This window comes from Herpailurus yagouaroundi, unplaced genomic scaffold (genome assembly GCF_014898765.1).
Source record: "Herpailurus yagouaroundi ecotype Mexico unplaced genomic scaffold, PumYag 218, whole genome shotgun sequence".
Lineage (NCBI taxonomy): Eukaryota > Metazoa > Chordata > Mammalia > Carnivora > Felidae > Herpailurus > Herpailurus yagouaroundi.
This window is the reverse complement of record NW_024412449.1, coordinates 4358136-4378355: the sequence shown is the minus strand read 5'-3', so window position 1 is coordinate 4378355 and position 20220 is coordinate 4358136. Positions and strand designations below refer to the sequence as shown.

Below are 20220 nucleotides of genomic sequence, written 5' to 3'. Positions count from 1 at the left end.
TATGGGTGGTGTGTTTCTTCCCATACAGGTCTGTCTTTTAAATTTACAATAAACATGGAGCTTTTCCCACGTTCACGTGGCCCGGGGGTCAGACTGCGGGTCTCACTGCAGCCACGGCAACTCCAGAGCAGAGTAGGAACTGCAGTGGCCAGAGTCATGGCAGGACAAGCGTTTAGGAAGTTTCTTCCCCTCTTTGACAGAGTTTTAGTTGAAAGGAGTGCAGCTGAAACTGTAACCAAAGGAGGCATTATGCTTCCAGAAAAATCTCAAGGAAAAGTTTTGCAAGCAACAGTAGTAGCTGTTGGATCAGGCTCTAAAGGAAAGGGTGGAGAGATCAACCAGTCAGTGTGAAAGTTGGAGATAAAGTTCTTCTCCCAGAATACGGAGGCACCAAAGTAGTTCTAGATGACAAGGATTATTTCTTATTTAGAGATGGTGACATTCTTGGAAGGTATGTAGACTGAAATAAATCATTATTGAAATGGCATGAAGTGAAGCTGCCCATTCCAGTGAAGTTGTGAAATCTTTCATCATGTAAATAATTCTGTCTCTCTTTTATAATAAACTAATGGTATCCCCCAAAATTTTTTTTAATAAATTTACAATAAACATGGAAATCTTACATAATAAATATATTTGATAAGTAACTATAAAAGAACAATAGCCCTTTTATCCTCTTTATTATAAAAATAATTCTCCTTCAGGGTGCCAGGGTGGCTCAGTCAGTTAAGCGTCTGACTCTTGATTTCAGCTCAGGTCATGATCTTGTGGTTTGTGAGTTCAAGCCCTGCACTGGGCTTTGTGCTGACAGTACAGAGTCTGCTTGGGATTCTCTCTCTCTCCCTCTCTCTGCTCTCACTCCCACTCTCAAAATAAATAAATTTTCAAAATTACAAAAAAAAAAATAAAAATAATTCTCCTTCAAACCGATGATTGCCAGAGGAAAAGCAGGTGGGGTTATGGGCAAAATGAGTGAAGAGGAGGAAGAGGTAGAGGCTTCCAGTAATGGAATTAACAGGTCATGAAAATAAAAGGTACAGTTTAGGGAATATACTCACTTGTACTGTAATAGCATTGTATGGTGACAGATGGTAGCTACACTTGTGGTGGGCACAGCATAACTATAAACTTGTTGAATCACTGCATTGTACATCTGAAACTAATGTAACATTGTATGTCAACTATATTCAAATAAAAATAAAAATAGAAAATAATTCTCCTTTAAATAAAAGATCAAAGCCAAATGGGAACAGAAATGCTCTGCTTTCGCTGACAATTTACTAACATAACACTACAGTCCAAACAGCAGGACTATTCTTTCTGTCTTTGTTGTTATTGCTATTAAAATAATTTTAAAAGCTTTTTATGGACTTAAGCATTTGTCACAAGCTTCATTCCAAGCTTTGGCCTTCTCCACACTATTTTTACACTCTGGTGTCTCTCTTTTATAGTCATCTCTATTTATATGGCTGCCCTTCCCTTTCCTATGTCCTTTCAATATCTTCATTCATCAGCCCTCGCATCTTGGGGCACCTGACTGGCTCATTTGGTAGCCTGCAACTCTTGATCTCAGGGTCGTGACTTTGGGCCCCACATTGGACATGGAGCCTACTTAAAAAAAGAAAAAGGAAAAAAAAAGATGCACTCTCATCTTATTTTACCTTCTTTTCTTCTCACAGGCAATACCCCATGATTTTTTAAGAATATTTTTTTTCTTCAAAGAGCCAGAAACTAGAAGATTAAAATTTCACCAATTCTGCCATATCCAAACATCACATTCAGATGTCTCCTAGCTCTCCTGATCACTAAAAGATATAACTTTTATAGCTAACTATAAAACACTGCAAACCCTTACAATGCAGTTACCCAATATTCAACACTTTATGTGCTTCATTTTGGGGTTTTCCTAACAGTGCTTTGACCAAACCTTTAAACAGTAAAATAAAATGCACAAATATTTACCATAAAAATTTATTATTATTTAATTTTACATGTATTACATAAAATTTATAAAATGAGAAAAAAATGCACATGTCATTCTACCACTCTAATAAAACTTATTTTGGTGTACTTCCTCATTTCATCTATTTTCATTTGTTTTTTGTTTCAGAACTGTAATTACTTTGCATGCATGATTTTGGTATTTGGCTTTTTACCCCCAACTATACCATAATCATCTCTCCATGTTTCTATATGGCCCTACTATACATCATTTTTCATTATAATTGTTCCACTGTTGCTAAACATTATGGTGGTCTCCACTACTTAGCTACTATAAATAATGCTACAACAAACATCATTAGATACTAAGTTTTGCATATTTTGTACCATATTCTTAGGTTAGATTCAAAGTCTTCCTTAAGGTATCATGAAAAGGTAGTACTTGAATTAAAGGATAGAAGATTTTTGAATAGAGAGGAGAAAGAACAAACAAGGCCCTGAATCTGACCTCTGTGGGAAATACAGAATGGTTCAGTTTGGCTGATGTATTATATATCATCTATAAAGGAAAAAAATAACAATAAAAATTGGAAATGTGTTCAAGAGAGATAATGAAAGAATTTTATTAAGTAGACAACAGAGTGGGGGATGCCTGGCTGGCTCAGTCAATAAAGCATGCTACTCTTGATCTTAAGGTTGTGAGTTGAGCCCCATGTTGAATATAGAGATTAAAATCTTAAAAAAAAAAAAAAGTTGACAATGGAGAGTAACTAAAGTGTTTTTCTTTTTAAAATAATATACAGGTTAATGCAACTGATATGTATTTCACAGAATTAATAAAAATCTTAAGTGATTCTGAATGTGTAAGTAGTACTTCCAAATTTTTTATCTGAAGACCTCTCTTTTGTTTTTGTTTTTGTTTTAGAGAGAGAGCGAGCGAGAGAGAGAGAGAGAGTGGAGGAGAGGGACAAAGGGAGAAAGAGAGAATTCCAAGCAGGCTCCAAGCCCAGTGTGGAGCCCAACATGGGGCTCAATCCCAAGACACTGGGATCATGACCTACGGGGAAATTGAGTCAGATGCTAAACCAACTGAATCAGCCAGGTGTCCCTGGAGATCTATCTTAAATCATTAAATTATAGGGCTGCCTGGGTGGCTCAGTTGGCTAAGCATCTGATTTTGGCTCAGGACATGATCTCACAGTTTGTGGGTTGGAGCACTGTGTCGGGCTCTGTGCTGACAGCTCGGAGCCTGGAGCCTGCTTTGGATTCTGGGTCTCCCTCACTCTCTCTGGCCTTCCCCTGCTTGTGCGCTCTCTCTCTCTCTCTCTCTCTCTGTCTCAAAAAAAAAAAAACATTAAAAAAATTTTAATCATAAAATTATAAACCATTCTCTGTATCAGAACTTTCGTTACCCTTCAACCTTTTTCAGAATCCCCTTCTAAAAAGTGAGTTAATTCAAGAGAATGAGAAGACAAGCCACAGACTGGGAAATAAATATCCATAAGCAATATATCTGATAAATGACTGTTACCAAAAATATGCAAAGGGGTGCCTGGATGGCTGAGTTGGCTAAGGGTCCAATTCTTGGTTTCAGCTCAGGTCATGATCTCACATGGAAGATGGAGCCCCAGCATCAGGCTCTGGAATCGAGCTCAGTTCATGGAATCGAGCCCCAGCATCAGGCTCTGAGCTGACAGCATGGAGCCTGCTTGGGATCCTCTCTCTCCCTCTCTTCCTGCCCCTCCCCTGCTTGTGCTCTCCCCCTCCAAAATAAATAAACTTAAATATATATATATATACATATATATATGTATATACATATATACACACACACACACACACGTGTGTGTGTGTGTATATATATACATATATATATACATAGATACACAAAGAACTCTTAAAATTCAACAATAAGAAAATGGACAACCCAATAATTTTTAAATGGGCAAAAGACTTGAAGAGATACCTCACCAAAGATGATATGCAGATGCAGCAATAAGCATATAAAAAATGTTCAACACCATATTTCATTAAAAAAGTGCAAATTAAAGCAATAAGATACTACTATACATCTATTAGAATGGCCAAAATCCAAAACACTGACAACATCAAATGTAGCTAAGAATATGAAACAAGAACTCTCACTCATTGATGGAGGGAATGCAAAATGGTACAGCCACTTTGGAAGACACTTCGGTAGTTTCTCACAAAACTAAACACAATCTTCCTATACAATCCAGCAATTGTGCTCCATGGTATTTACTCAAAGGAGTTGAAAACGTATGTCCACACAAAAACCTGCACATGGATGTTTAGAGTGGCTTGATTCATAATTGCCAAAATTTGGAAGCAACCAAGATGTCCTTGTAGGTGACTTGATTAATAAACTGTGGAACATGCAGACAATGAAATATTATTCATAGCTAAAAAGAAATGAGCTATCAAGCCATGGAGGCTCCCATACAGGGACCCTAAATACATATTACTAAGTGAAAGACACCGATTTGAAAAAGGTCACATATGGCATGATATCAGCTATATGACATTCTGGAAAAGGCAGAACTATGGAGACCGTAAAAAGATCATTGTTTGCCGGGGGTTAGGAAAAAGGGAGAGATGAATACATAGAACACAGAGGATTTTTAGGACAGTGAAACTATTCTATATTTTGTATGGACTTTGAGTGATTATGATGTGTGAATTTAGGTTCATCAACTGTAACAAATGTCCTGCTCTGGTGCAAGATGTTGATAGTGGGGGAGGCTATGCATGTGGGAGTAGAGGGTGTATGGGAACTCTGTACTTTCCCTTTAATTTTGCTATGAACCTAAAACGTCTCTAAAAAATAAAGTTTCTTTTAAAGTAGTTGATATCTCAAAGCACCTATGAGTCCTATATACAATAAAGCAGTGGTTCATTAATGCTTTATTAAATCCTAGCATGATCACAGAATTAGAAACATCAAAATAAGCATGACAGAAGCCTGTCCAAGTTAAGCATCAGGTCTTGATTGGGATTTACATTACAAGTGTGTATTCATTTGTTAAAGCTCAAATTGTATGCTGATGATCTATGCATTTTATGCTATATAAATTTCACTTCAATTTTTTTAAAATTACAAAATAAAAGATAAAATCTAATTTTAAAAATAAAAAGCATCAGGGGCACTTTGGTGGCTCAGACAGTTAAGCATCCAACTTTTGATTTGGGCTCATGTCATGATCTCACAGTAGTGAGATAGAGCACCGCATCAGGCTCCATGCTAACAGGACAGAGCCTGTTTGGAATCCTCTCTTTCACTCTTTCTCCACCCACCCACCCACCCCCAAATAAAATAAAATAAAATAAAATAAAATAAAATAAAATAAAATAAAAGCATCAGAGAAACAGGTCTTTAGAACAGCAGCCATGTGTGTAAAAAAGGAGGAGGTAAGTGGAGAATTTAAATACATAATTACTTCTATATGTACAGAATATCTAAGGAGGGATATGCAAGAAATGGTTGTCCAAAGGGAAACTGTGTAGGTAGGAGGCAAGAACAGGTCAGTTTTTGGTATCTTTTTAATTCATGACACTTCGTTTTCAATTCAAAACAATTTAAAAATGTACATATATAGTCATGACCAGTTTTAAAATAAAAATCAACCGAAAACTTCTTGTTGATATTGAGCTATCTCAGTTTCGGTGAGTAAAGTCTGAATTGATGATTATAACACTCAAAAGTGTGGTCCCTCAAACCAGCAGTATTTGCATTACCTGGAACTTGTTAAAATCGCTGTCTTTAGGGTGGTTGTAACAATAGGATAGATAGAGACAGAGATAGAGATAGAGATAGATATGTCAAAAGTTGTTAACGTATATACCTAAAATGTGTGAATTTTATCACATGTAACTCAAACCTTAAAAAGGATATTTTTTTAAGAAAGAAATGCAGTATCTCGGGCCTCAACTCAGACTTACTGAATCACAATCTACATTTGTAACAAATCTCCAGTAGATTCATATGCACATTAAAATTGAGATGCACACTGTTCTGGAGTATCTGTAAACATTAACATAGTCTGACATTGTAGATAACAGTCATTTAAGACTTTTTTTTAATGTCTGTCAAACTGAGTATAAACTCCGTAAGAGCAGGGACCACATTCATTTTATGCATTACTGGCACATAATAGGTATTCAATAAATATTTGCCAAATGAAAAAAAAAAAGTCTCACATTTATGATTATTGCTACATTTTCTCTTACTATTTTTACCAGAACCCCCTTCTCTTCTGGTTTAATATCTGTCTTAGCCAACAAGTAGAGCTGAGAGCTTACAGAGGAAAGATTCACAGCATATCATTTTTTATGACTACAATGGAAAAGGAAGAAAAACAGAATAAGCCCTAGCCAATAAAGCAGACACATGTACATATTTTTCAGTTGTATTCTTTTTGTCAGAAATGTTATCTTAATCTGAAAACACTTTTTTAAGAGTTGACATCTCATTGTAAAAACACAAACAAAATCTTGCAAAATAACATCCAGGAAATTCTGAAAATTTAAAATGATTTTGCAGAAACCTGACTGGGTATTAGTCAATAAGCAAATAAAATTACTAGAAGTTTTTTTCTGGTGTTTCAGAAGTTTTAAAATAAAGGAGAGGTGCTAGCAAAGAAACAATAATTAGCAATGCAACCACAAAGAAAAAGGAAAAAACAAGAGAGGATAAAATGCAAGCTGAAAAGTTAAAAAGCAGGGGGCACCTGGCTGGCTTATCTGTAGAGCATGCAACTCTCAATCTCAGGGGCCTGAGTTCAAGCATCTTGGGGATGGAGCCTACTAAAAAATAAATAAATAAAAGTTAAAAAGCAGCCAGATAAGTTTAGCTGAATTAGCTCACCTCAGAACATTAAATCTTATGCCATCACAAGGGATGACAAGAAGCTACCTGATTTATACTTCAAAACCCCCAACAAGCTCTGTAGTTGGCAGTACCAAATACTTCTAGAAGTGAAATGTGAGTAGAACTATTTAAAAGCATAGTTAAGAAACTGGTAGATCCCCAAATAGTCTCTATGTACATGGGTGACTGTCCTTGTTCCATCCCAGCAGAAGAGTGGAGATTTACCATCAGGAAAAGATTTAAAAGACAGAAACTCACCTATGGGAATATTTTTTTTTATTTTTATTATATGAAATTTATTGTCAAATTAGTTTCCATTACCTATGGGAATATTTAGCCTTTGAGCTGAAAAGAGAGGGAATTATGTAAAAGTTTACATAGTGAATTCTGCAATCTCAAATATTCCCCTACCTGGCTCACCAAATTCTGGCAACCAAATCTATACTTCCCAGGCAGGAAATGGAAAGATCCTACTCTGGAAAATCTGACAAATAAAAGGTTTAAAAAAAAAAAAAAACACAGGGCGCCTGGGTAGCTCAGTCGGTTGAGCATTCAACTTCGGCTCAGGTCATGATCTCGCTCGCAATTTGTGAGTTCGAGCCCCGCATCAGGCTCTGTGCTGACAGCTCGGAGCCTGGAGCCTGCTTTGGATTCTGTGTCTCCTTCTCCCTCTGCCCCTCCCCAACTTGTGCTCTGTCTCTCTCTATCAAAAATAAATAAAATATTTTTTAAAAATTAAAAAAAAAAAAACTGGGGAGGTTATCAAACCCAATCCCAGCACGATCACCCAATAGTGAAGCCAATAGTCCAAAACCTCACAATGAGTACAAGATTAGGAGAAAGCTAAGGAAAGCCTCTAACATGGAAGATCAAAACAAGGGGAGGGGGAGGGAGGGCACAGAGGCTTAGAAGAAAAAGACATATTCAAGAAAACAAAAACATTTTTTCAAATCAGTACTATCTTGGGGTGCCTGGGTGGCTCAGTCAGTTAAGAATCTGACTCTTGATTTCAGTTCAGATCATGCTATCACGGATCATGGCATGGAGCCCCCACATCAGGCTCTGCACTGATAGAGTCTCTGTCTCCCTCTCTCTGCCCCTACCCTGCTCATGCTCTCTCTCTCTCTCAAAAATAAACATTTAAATAAATAAATAAATAAATAAATAAATAAATAATACATTTAGAGACATAAGAGAAGATATTGCAACCATTAAAAAAAAAAACAAGAAGAAAATGTTATGAAAAGGAGTATTCAGCAACAAAAAAAGCTGTTGAAATATTTTTAATGACAGTATAAATGAAAAGGAGATGGAAGAAAAAGGGAAGAAACAGAACAGCAAAAAAGAAAACAAAAACCAAAGAGATGAAAATTGGGGCTCCAAAAAGAGAACAGAAACAGTGGAGAATGGAAGGACTTAAATTCACAAGTTACCAATTTGGAAGAGCTACTGAACATCTATAATAATGAATACAAAAAGACCCACTACAAGACATGAAGTTTTTGGGCATGTGGGTGGCTCAGTCAGTTAAGCGTCCAACCTCAGCTCAGGTCATGATCTCACGGCTTATGAGTTCGAGCCCCATGTTGGACTCTGTGCTAACAGCTCAGTCTGGACCCTACTTCGGATTCTGTGTCTCCCTTTCTCTCTACCTGTCTCCCCCACTCATGTTCTTTCAAAAATAAATGATCATTAAAACAATTTAAAGAAGTGAAGTTTCAAAAAATAATATATATAAGATCCCAAAAGTTCTGTGGGAGGGAAAATTGAACACCACACAAAAGACTGGGACGCTTAACTGACTGAGCCACCCAGGCACCCCTAGAATTTCCCATTTCTTAACACAAATCCAGACTACACCTCTATGTTTAGGAATAGAGGCCTGCCATAAGAGACTGGATTATACACCTTTGCAACAAATGTTTTCTGATTCTATAAATTATACATAGAAGCATAAAGAAGGCAAACTGTCAAAAAATATATACTTCTTTTTACAAAGCTTCTTTTTGTTCCTGGCTATGTTCCCAATTCTATGGAGAAACAGAAAATTATAACAAAGAATCTCTAAATTACAGCATCTACCAATACTTAAATATTAATCTATCAATATTAAGAGTACAGTGACTACTTTGGGGGTAGTCTTCAATTGTTTTTGCTAAAGGGCACTTTTTCTCATAAGAGGTAAGAAAGACTCCTGACCTAATATTACTAACGGTGAATCATAGTATAATTTAGTTTGGCGAACTTTAAGATCAAGATTCTCCAACAAAAAAAAGCATTTGGTCTTTTGCCCCACTTATCAGGTTGATTCTGGATAAAAAGCTTAGGAAAGCACTGCATTAAAAGCAAATCTGTTTGTCAAATTCTTAGAGGAAATGGTTATAAATATTTGAAATATAATAAAGAGCAAAAACACACTTTAACAAAAGTAGACAAGTTAATGTCGCACTTATGAAGATATATTACCCCATCATTCCTTTTTCACAAATAAAAGAGTAGAATAATGTTGAGTACTATTAGACTTTACTAGTTAAGCTGCACCAATATTTTAATGTTTAATTGATACTATTTCCTCTCATTTTTCATATCTATTGCTATCTCTAACCATTTCTAAATGCTGTGAACAATGCTTTTTGCTAAAAAGCTTCTTTTCTGGGGGGAAAACAATTTGACTAATTCAAATTGTAGAAAGAAAACTCTGGCCCATGAATTTAAGAGTGTTATCTAAGATCATACATAGTTAGGGGCCCCTAGATGGCTTAGTCAGTTAAGCATCCAATTTCGGCTCAGGTCATGATCTTGCAGTTTGTGAGCTCAAGCCCCACATCAGGCTCTGATGGGCCACATCAGGTGCTGACAGCATGGAGCCTGCTTCAGATCCTCAGTCTCCCTCTCTCTCTGCCCCTCTCCAGCTTGTGTGCTCTCACTCACTCTCTCTCAAAAATAAATAAACATTAAAAAAAAAAAAAGATCATACATAGCTAATAGGTGGCAGAGCCATTAACCCAGGTTTCTTCACTCTAATACTGGGGCAACTATGTCAAAAAAGGGAAGCACAACCTCTATTACCTTCCCTGGTCAGTAATGCCACAGGCAAAGTCCCTGTTACTCCCACCCAGCTAATCAATTAATCCCATTTACATCAACTAAGTGGATTATTGTGCTTTAAAGGATGTAGCTGGTAGTAGTAAGCAAGATGGGCTCTTTCCAATTGCCAAAACTATATGCAAGTTAAGTTACTTCACAAATGCAAGTTTAGTGCAAGAGTATGTGACGTAGTATGGAAGCACAAGAAAAGTCTCCACAATTAGGCTTCACTGAAAACTGAAACACTAGTCAGCATAAAGTAAGACTAGTATCCAATAAGAACTCTAAACATTGTCATAACTGTTTCCTGATTCTGCCTCTACTATGACAGTGGTTATGTTTTACTCTCCACTATGACTACTTTCTCTACTACAGTGTTTCTAATGTCCTAAGCTTCTGCTTACTGCTTCCTTTGCTATCTCATAGTCAAATTCTGTAAGGAAGAGGATTACATTGAGTTAATTCACCACTTTGTAAGAAAGAATACTGTACAGCTCTTGGATCAGGCTAGTTTATAAGCCAATGGCCTACATATATATCACTGATACCAATCTGTTGTCCAATTAATTGTGGCAAAATGGAGGGGACTCCATGACACAAAGTTTAACAACTGATGCAAGCCCTTGCAGCTGTTTTTTTCTTTTTTTGTTTTGTTTTTTTTCAGAATTGGGCTGTGGCTGTCGTTCACACTTGGAGCATTATGTTTATCCATATGCATTGGGCTTTTAAATCAAAACATCATTAGGTAAATTCACACTTAAAAATCTAACCCACCCTCTCCAAAGTATGATCTCCTACCATACTGTCACCCCCTACACCTTCACACTCCTATAGAGCTGATATTAAACAGTAACCCTCCCCCCTTAACCCACCCCAATATTTTCTACTCCCAGGTGTGGAAGATTTAATAGCCTCTCTCCCAACAATATCTTTTCTCTGAATTGAGATTCTCTTTTGAACCCACATATATTCCATATTTATCTAAAATGAAGTCTAACACATGAATTATGCTAGATAAAACTATTCAGATATAAGATAATTTCCTACTATAGAAGAATGATTGCCCTAACTGGTGCACCCAAACATTTTCTAGTAGAAACACAGGTAGTTTTACATGTCACAACTTATAAAGTATTTACCATGTCAGACACTGGACTAAGCACCCAACAGGAAATATCACAGATTAACAAACTGAGGCCCATAAAGATTAAGTTCTTATACAAAATCACATATAATGACAGTGCTGAAATTAAAATCCTGTCTATGTAAGCCAAAGCTCATGTTTTTAACAATGATCCTCTACTGTCAATGACTGCCAAGTAGAATTACCAATAGTATTCTATAACACTAATCCTTAAACACACACATACACACACAAAACAAAATAAACAAAAACTCTTACCTTACTCTAATGCAGAGCTTCCCAAAGCACTGCTCAGTAAGGTAACTATCATACATTAACAGTTCTGTGACCAAATATGTGTGGGAAATGTTATATTAAAAAGACATCATCAAATTTCCATATTGCAGGTATTCTAAGAATTTTTAATATGCTAATCCACACTGAATCTCCAAGAAGTAAATACACTAAGCAGAATTTTCCATATATATTTAGCCAAAGTTACCACTGTTCATAGGCCATTGCCTAGAACTGTTTTGTGGAATGCACCTTAGAAAATATTTATTTAGGGACGCCTGGGTGGCTCAGTTGATTGGGCATCCGACTTCGGCTCAGGTTTTGACCTCGTAGTCCGTTGGTTCAAGCCCCCACATCAGACTCTGTGCTGACAGCTCAGAGCCTGGAGCCTGCTTCGGATTCTGTGTCTCCCTCTCTCTCTGCCCCTCCCCCACTCACGTTCTCTCTCTCTCTCTCTCTCTCTCTCTCTCTCACTCTCTCTCTCTCTCTCTCTCTATTACAGAAATAAGTATTTAATAAAACTAAAATGAAAAAAGAAAATTTTCATCGGGTAAAAAATTTCACATGACCATCCTTTTCTTTGATAAATCACCTAAACTAGGTCTAATCGGTAAATCTTATGATACCTGCTGACTCATACCCCACTTCTCAGTGAAAATGTCATGGCCATGTTGAGGGTCAATGACCAGGTTTGGGATCATGTGACTTTACCTCTGTTCAGAAATGACTGGATAGAATAGGTACCCAGAGGACAGCCCATTCACTTATGTGGTCTGCCTCAAAAAGGTGAGAAAGGTCATTATGATTTATCCCAAGAAATGGGATAAACAAAGCAGACAGGCCGGCAGAGTTATAGAGGGGCAGTAGGACAGCTAGAGGAAATTAGAAAAGGAACAGGAAACCCTAGGGAGCAAAGGAACTGACCAACAGGGAAAAAAAAGGGGAGTTGCACAGAGAAGTCCTGTAGAGATGAGCAACAGACAGGCTACATGCCTGCATTTGAGAGTTATTGCTAGCTCTTATGAACTGAGCCTTTGGATTTCTAGATCGTTTCTGTACCCTTTATAATAACCTCTCTTTTGACTAAACTAGCTTGAGTAACTCTTTTCCTTGCAACCAATCTTATTTAAATTCAAATGAGGAAATTTTAATTTATTTCACTGAAATGAAACTGTACAGTTCAGGTGTTAAAAGAGGATGGACTATAGAAAGAATGCTTGTGGGGCGCCTGGGTGGCACAGTCGGTTAAGCGTCCGACTTCAGCCAGGTCACGATCTTGCGGTCCGTGAGTTCGAGCCCTGCGTCAGGCTCTGGGCTGATGGCTCGGAGACTGGAGCCTGTTTCTGTGTCTCCCTCTCTCTCTGCCCCTCCCCCGTTCATGCTCTGTCTCTCTCTGTTCCAAAAATAAATAAATGTTGAAAAAAAAAATTAAAAAAAAAAAAAAAAAAGAATGCTTGGGACTGAATCCCAGGTCCTCTACTCTAAGATGCATAACTCTAGACTGGTTACCTACAGCCTCCAATTCCCATCTGTAAAATGGAAATAGAATAAGGCTATGAGGATTAAATGAGATGTCTGTAACGTGTTTTGTGTATATAGCAAGAGCCGAATAAATGTTAGCTGATACTATTAATCTGCATGCACTTCTTTTCTTTCACTCAACATAAAAATCTTGTTCTTAGACCATAACTAAGAAGGAAGAAATAAATCTTATTACTGGATGTAAAAATCTGGTAAACAGTGTTTTTTTAAATTTACTAGACCACTGTAGCCACAAAATGCCTTAACTCTAGGGAATCTCTCACCCTTCGTACAATTTGCATATAATACCAAATACTCTGAAAATACCTTTGATCTTAATGAAATGATTTTTCCACAACAGGGTAAAAATGTTACATCAATATGAGATATACCTTATCTAAAGGATCAACATTTTAAAAAATATTCCAAAACATAACAACTTTTAAAGTTGACAACAAAAGAAACCCATTTTATAAAATAATAAATTATTTCTTTTATTCTAAGGTTATCATATCTGGAATCAATTTGCAGACTTACTAAAATAACAAGAAACACAAAGAGAACAAATACACAGTAGCTCCTATTCAGGACTTTTAATAACAAAAAATGCCAAATCCAAAGACAAGTGATCTCATTACCATTTACTGTGTTTTTAACCATACTAATGCCTGGATCATATTAGATAAACTTCATATATTAAAATAGTTATATACTTTCTAGGAATAACTCATAGTTATTTTAATAAGTATTTATCATTCTCCTCTGATTTGGATAGTTGGGTTCTCCTATTTGATAGCAAGGAAATCGGTTAGATCAACCTTAAAAATTATATCAAAATTTTATTTTTTAGTTCATTTTTAATTTTTTGAGAGAGAGAGCGAGAGAGCAAGCAGGGGAGGGGCAGAAAGAGAGGGAGAGAGAAAATCCCAAGCAGGCTTTGCATAGTCAGTGCAGAGCCCTGCATGGGGCTCAATCTCATGAAACGTGAGATCATAACCTGAGCCAAAATCAAGAGTCAGACGCTTAATCAACTGAGCCAACCAGGTTGGGGCACTTTCTTATAAAATGAAACACATGCCCACCTACGACCCAAAAATTCAACTGCTAAATATTTACCCAAGAGAAATGAACATATATTTTCATTTTCACAAAAAGACTCATAAGAGTATTCATAGCAGTTTTATTCATTATGGCCAAAAACTAAATAGTCCAGGTATCCATCAAAAGAAGGGATAAACTGCTATGTATTACTAACAGTTAAAACAAACAAACAAACAAACAAAAAAACAGAAGAGGGGCACCCGCTTCTTTCTCTGCCCCTCCCCTGCTTGCGCGCTCACAAGCATGTGCTCTTTCTCAAAAATAAACAAACTTACAAAAAAAAAAAAAGGAAGAAACTTTTGATAGATATAACAATGTGGATGTATCTCAAAAACATGCTGAGTGAGGGACACCTGGGTGGCTCAGTCAGTTAAGCCTCTGACTGGCTCAGATCATGATCTCACAGTCCATGAGTTAAAACCCCACACTGGGCTCTGTGCTGACAGCTCAGAGCCTGGAGCCTGCTTCGAATTCTCTGTCTCCCTCTCTCTCTGCCCCTCCCCCGCTTATGCTCTCACGCTCTCTCTTTCTTTCAAAAATAAACATTAAAAAAAATTAAAAAATAAAAATTTTAAAAACCATGCTGAGTGAAAGAAGACTTACATAAAAGAGTATACACGCTGTTCTGGAATGGAAAAATTAATCTATGGTGAAAAAAAAGAACAGTGACAGTGATTGCCTCTAGGAGGTTAGGGGCAAGAATGGACTGGGAACAGGCATAAAGGAACATTTTGAGGTAATGGTACTATACTGTATCTTTTTCTTAATGTTTATTTATTTTTGAGAGAGAGAGAGAAAGAGAACGTGAGTTGAGGAGAGGCAGAGAGAGAGGGAGACACAGAATCTGAACAAGGCTCCAGGCTCCAAGCTGTCAGTGCAGAGCCCAACACAGGGCTCAAACCCTTGAACCATGAGATCATGACCTGAGCTGAAGTCAGACGCTTAACTGACTGTGCCCCTACTATATCTTGATAAGAGGCTGGGTTATGCAGTGCATAAAATTCCCAGAAACGTAAACTTAAGATTTGTGTATCTCATTATATGTAAATTTTGCATCAAAAGAAAAAAAAAAGAATATTTCATTTTAGAATGTTGATAATATGCATGCTAAGTTTAATAATTAAGCATAATGATATCAACAATTTACTTTGAAACACATCCAAAAGCAGATGAATAAATGGATGACAGAGGAATTAAACAGATGGATTAATATGTAATAAAATATAGTAAAATGTAAATTGTACAAAATAGTATGCATGCAGTGTTCACTGTAAACTTCCTTCAACTTCACAGCTTGGAAATTTTTCATAATCATATGTAGAGAAAAAATATACATCTAATCCCTCAAGTTTCAAGTTTTTATTTAAGATTTTATTTTGGGGGCCCCTGGCTGGCTCAGTCAGAAGAGCATGAGACTCTTGATCTCAGGGGGTCATGAGTTCAAGCCCCACATTGGGTGCAGAGATTACTTAAAATTAAGTTTCTTTATTTAAGTAATCTCTGCACCTAACATGGGGCTCAAACATACCACCCCAAGATCAAGAGTTGCATGCTCCAACACCTGAGCCAGCCAGGCGCCCCACCCTCAAGTTTCAATTTAAAATCAATTATTTCCATTACCCTTTCTTGTCACCCTCAGCCTTCTGAACCCTCAGTCTTCCTGCTATAGCACTCACCTGGCAATTTTATGTTAGTTATCTTTTCACATACTGTCTTGTATTTATAAAACAGAGTGTAAGCCTCTTGGGAGCTGCCTCTTGATAGAACACAAAAGACAGTAGTGATGTTGATCATACTTTCTATGTAAGTATAAATTCTTTTATGAGACATAATTTCCAAAAGACAACTAACCTGTCACTCAACTAAAATATAAATACATACATGTATCTGCATACACAACACACACACATGGTGAAAACTAAAGTAAAAACCATGATAACTTTTAACCAAGTTGCCCTTGGTTTTGTTGTTTTGTTCTGAGTTCTTGGCTACTGAATTCACCAGTGCAAAATGAACTGTTGATGCTTTCTCAAAATATTCTGTGAAGACCTCTGACACCAGAGGTCTCAGATCTTTATCTTAGGACAAAGGTTTCCCTGGGAAGTTATGTGTAAACTAATTTTATGACCATGTAAGTCAGAAAAATCACATAAAAAGTGATGACATTCTTTAAAATTGATCAACATCTTCTCATTGTTCAATACAACATTTAATTAATCCTAAAGAAGGGTTACTACTTTCCTGCTGCAAAAATTATACACAATACACATTTAGGATCTTAAAATCTCCTATCACTTTATAGATACCTTCTGTCTACATCTGTTAAAGCCCAATAATAAAACATATAAGACTCTTCTGTAATCCTCCTTTAAACAAAAAATACCACCATAAGAAATCAACATTTATGTATGGACAAAAGGAAATAAGCACATATATCATTCATATTTTATAGTAATTTTAATGATTCCACATTTTTATCCCCAAAAGATATGAAGCTAGTACTCAAACAAGTTGGTTATTTTTATAAATTTTATTTTTTATTATTTTTTTATTTTAGACATAAAGCACATGAGTGAGGGAGAGGGCAGAGGAAGAAAGAGAATCTCAAGCAGGCTTCATGCTTAGCAGAGAGCATGACACAGGGCTCGATACCATGACCCCAGGATCATGACCTGAACCAAAATCAAGAGTTGGATGCTCAACCAACTAAGCCACCCAGGTGCCCCTGATGTATTTATAATTAACTTTTTGAGGAACTTCCACACTGTTTCCCAACAGTGTACAAAGGCTCTCTTTTTCCATATCCTCTCTAACACTTATCTCTTAACTTTTTCACAACAGCCATTCTAACAGGTGAGAGGTGATATCTCATTGTGGCTTTGATTTGCATTTCCCTAGTAATTAGTGACATTAAACATCTTTTCATGTGCCTACTGGCTATCTATATGTCTTCTTTGGAAACACATCAATTCAGATCCTCTGCCCCCATTTTTTTTTTTTTTTAAATAGGCTTCGTGCCCAGCACAGAGCCCAACATGAAGCCTGAACCCATGACTCCAAGACCAAGACCTGAGCCAAGATCAAGAGTCGGACACTTAACCAACTGAGCCACCCAGGCATTTTTCCACTGCCCTTCTCTAATCAGATTTGTTTTTTATTGTTGAGTTGTATGAGTTCTTTTTTTTTTTAAAGCAATCTCTGCACCCAATGTGGAGCTCAAATTTATGACCCTGAGATCAAGAGTCATATGCTCCACTGACTGAGCCAACCAGGGAGTTGTAGGAGTTCTTCACATATTTTGGATACTAAGGTCTTTGCAGATATATGATTTGCAAATAACTTCTCCCATTCATTGGGATGCCCTCTCATTTTGATGGCTTCCTTTAATACGCAGAAGCTTTTTGGTTTGATGTAGTACCATTTGTTTATTTTTGCTTTCCTTACCCTTGCCTTTGGCATCAGATCCACAACATATCACTAAAAGTTATGTCGAGACTGCCGCCTATGTTTTCTTCAAGGAATTTTATGATTTCAGGTCTTACATTCAAGTCTTTAATCCATTCTGAGTTAATTTTTATGTATGGTGTAAGATAATGGTTTAGTTTCATTCTTTTGCATTCAGTTGACTAGTTTTCCAACACATTTTATTGAAGAAACTGTCCTCCTTCCATTGTATGTTTTTGGCTCCCTTGTCATAAATTTTTTTTAAGTTTGTTTATTTTGAGAGTGCATGTGCGAGAGCAGGGGAAGGGCAGAGAGAAAGAGGGCGAGAGAGAGAATCCCACACTGTCAGTGCAGAGCCCAAAGCGGAACTTCACATGGGGCTCAAACTCACAAACCAGGAGATCACAACGTGAGCCAAGATCAGGAGTCAGATGCTCAACTGACTGAGGTACCCAAGCATCTCTCCCTTGTCATAATTAATTGTCCATATATGTGTGGGCTTATTTCTGGGTTCTCAATTCTGTTCCACTGATTTGTGTCTATTTTTAAATTTTTTTTTAATTTTTATTTATTTTTGAGGGTGGGGGTGCAGACACAGAGGGAGACACAGAATCTGAAGTAGGCTCCACGCTCTGAGCTGTCAGCACAGAGCCCAATGCAGGGTTTGAACTCATGAACCGCAAGATCATAACCTGAGCCAAAGTTGGACACTTAACCGACTGAGCCACCCAGGCACCCCTGTGTGACATTATTGTAAGGCCAATATCATACTGTTTGATTACTATAGCTTTGTAGTAGAGTTTGAAATCAAGAAGCGTGATACCTCCAGCTTTGTTCTTCCTTCTCAAGACAGCTTTGGCTATTTGGGATCTTTTATGGTTCTGAACAAATTTTAGAATTATTTGTTCTAGTTCTGTGAAAAATGCCAAGGAAATTTTGATAAAGATTGCATTGAATCTATAGATTGCTTTGGATAGTATGGATAGTTTTAACAATACTAACTCTTCCAAACCATGAGCACAAAATATCTTTCCATTTATTTGTGTCTTTTCCATTTTCTTTCATCAGTGTCATAGTTTTCAGTATACAAATGTTTTACCTCCTTGGTTAAATTTACTCCTAGGTATTTTATTCTTTTTGATGCAGTTGTAAATGGGATTGCTTTCTTTTTTCTTTTTGATGGTTCGTTATTAGTATAGAGAAAAGCAATAGACTTCTGTATACTGATTTTGTATCTTGCAACTTTACTGAATTCGTTTATTAGTTCTAACACTTTTTTCGGTGCAGAGTTTAGGATTTTTTATGAATGGGTATCATGTCATCTGCAAATACTGACAGTTTTACTTCTTACTTTCTAATGTCAATGCCTTTTATTTCTTTTTCTTGCTTTATTGCTATGGCTAGGTCTTCCAATAATGTGCTGAATAAAACTGGCATTCCCGTCTTGTTCCTGATCTTAGAGAAAAAGCTTTCAGGGTTTGTTTGCTTTTTAAGATTTTATTTTTAAGTAATCTCTACACCCAATGTGGGGCTCAAACTTGCAATCTCAAGATCAAGAGTTGCATGTTGTACTGACTGAGACAGCCAAGCTCCCCTCAGGGTTCCTTTCAAAATATAAGCTGTGTTCCCAAAATGGGGTTTACACTCCCAACCCAAGATCAACAGTCACATGCTTTACCAACTGAGCCAGTCAGGCACCCCAAGCCTTCAGTTTGTCACCACTGAGTATGATGTTAGCTCTGAGTTTGTCATACATGGGCTTTAGTATGCTGAGGTACACTTCTCTATACACACTTTGTTGAGAGTTTTTATCATAAATGGATGTTGAGTTTTGTCAAATCTGTTTTTCTGCACCTATTGAGTTGATACTATTTTTCTCTTTCATTTTGTTAAACTACCTTTACTACGTAAAAAAGAGGAATATGCCATATCAAATGGAAAACTTATCCTGGCTGAAATTAAGGTATCTGGAACACATTCAACATATTCAAAAATTCTTATAGGATATGTAAGGGAATACTTGAACACTCTGTTATCCCTAAAAAGCAAAAACGTAGTTAACATTAAAAAATAATATAACTCTGAGGCACCTGGGTGGCTCAGTCGGTTAAGCGTCGGACTTCAGCTCAGGTCATGATCTCGTGGTTCGTAAGCTTGAGCCCTACATCAGGCTCTGTGCAGACAGCTCAGAGTCTGGAGCCTGCTTCAGATTCCGTGTCTTCCTCTCCCTCTGCCCCTCCCCCACTCACACTCTATCTCCCTCTCTCTAATACAAATAAACATTAAAAAATAAATAAAAATAATATAACTCAAGCACTATGTGAGAAAAGATGCCCAAATAAGTCTTTGTATTAATATATGAAATTAATATAAAAAATAATAACTACAAGATAATTCAAGGTGCTTATATAACTGTGCTTCCATCTTAGGTAAAGCCTATTAAGGGACATTTGTAAATAGCAGACAGCTTGAAGATCATAACAGTCAATAGATTCCAAAACAGTTCTGTTGCCACACTCCTCTCTTCGTGGCTCCAGAGTAGTCCTTATAATGAGGAAGGGATGGCCAGCAGCCATAATTTACCCCTCCCCCCATCGATAATTTGTACAGTGACTCAGTCTCCCTTATCTCTAACTCTAATAATCAAAGTATTTCAGGAAAATTAAACTTAGCCTATCAGAAAAAAAAGCTGAGCATAAATGATTTAGCGGTTGTATAAAGACCTGATCTATTTATACTAAAAATTCTCTTTTTAGGTAAAGTACCTATTTAAAGACATGGAGGGAGCAGAAAAGGATAGCATTTAGGTTGCCATCCCACA

At 36.9% G+C, this 20220-nt stretch overlaps 2 protein-coding genes across 4 annotated transcripts in view; one reads left to right on the top strand and one right to left on the bottom strand.

The window, feature by feature from the left end:
* SBF2 (SET binding factor 2) overlaps nucleotides 1-20220 on the bottom strand; it is a 448047-nt gene that overhangs the window by 404824 nt on the left and 23003 nt on the right. The gene's annotated exons all lie outside the window — the stretch shown is intronic.
* LOC121018234 (10 kDa heat shock protein, mitochondrial-like) lies at nucleotides 40-577 on the top strand. The gene is given in 2 exon segments (XM_040456908.1): nucleotides 40-331; nucleotides 334-577. Coding segments are annotated over 2 exon segments (408 nt in total). The 5' UTR covers nucleotides 40-54; the 3' UTR covers nucleotides 465-577.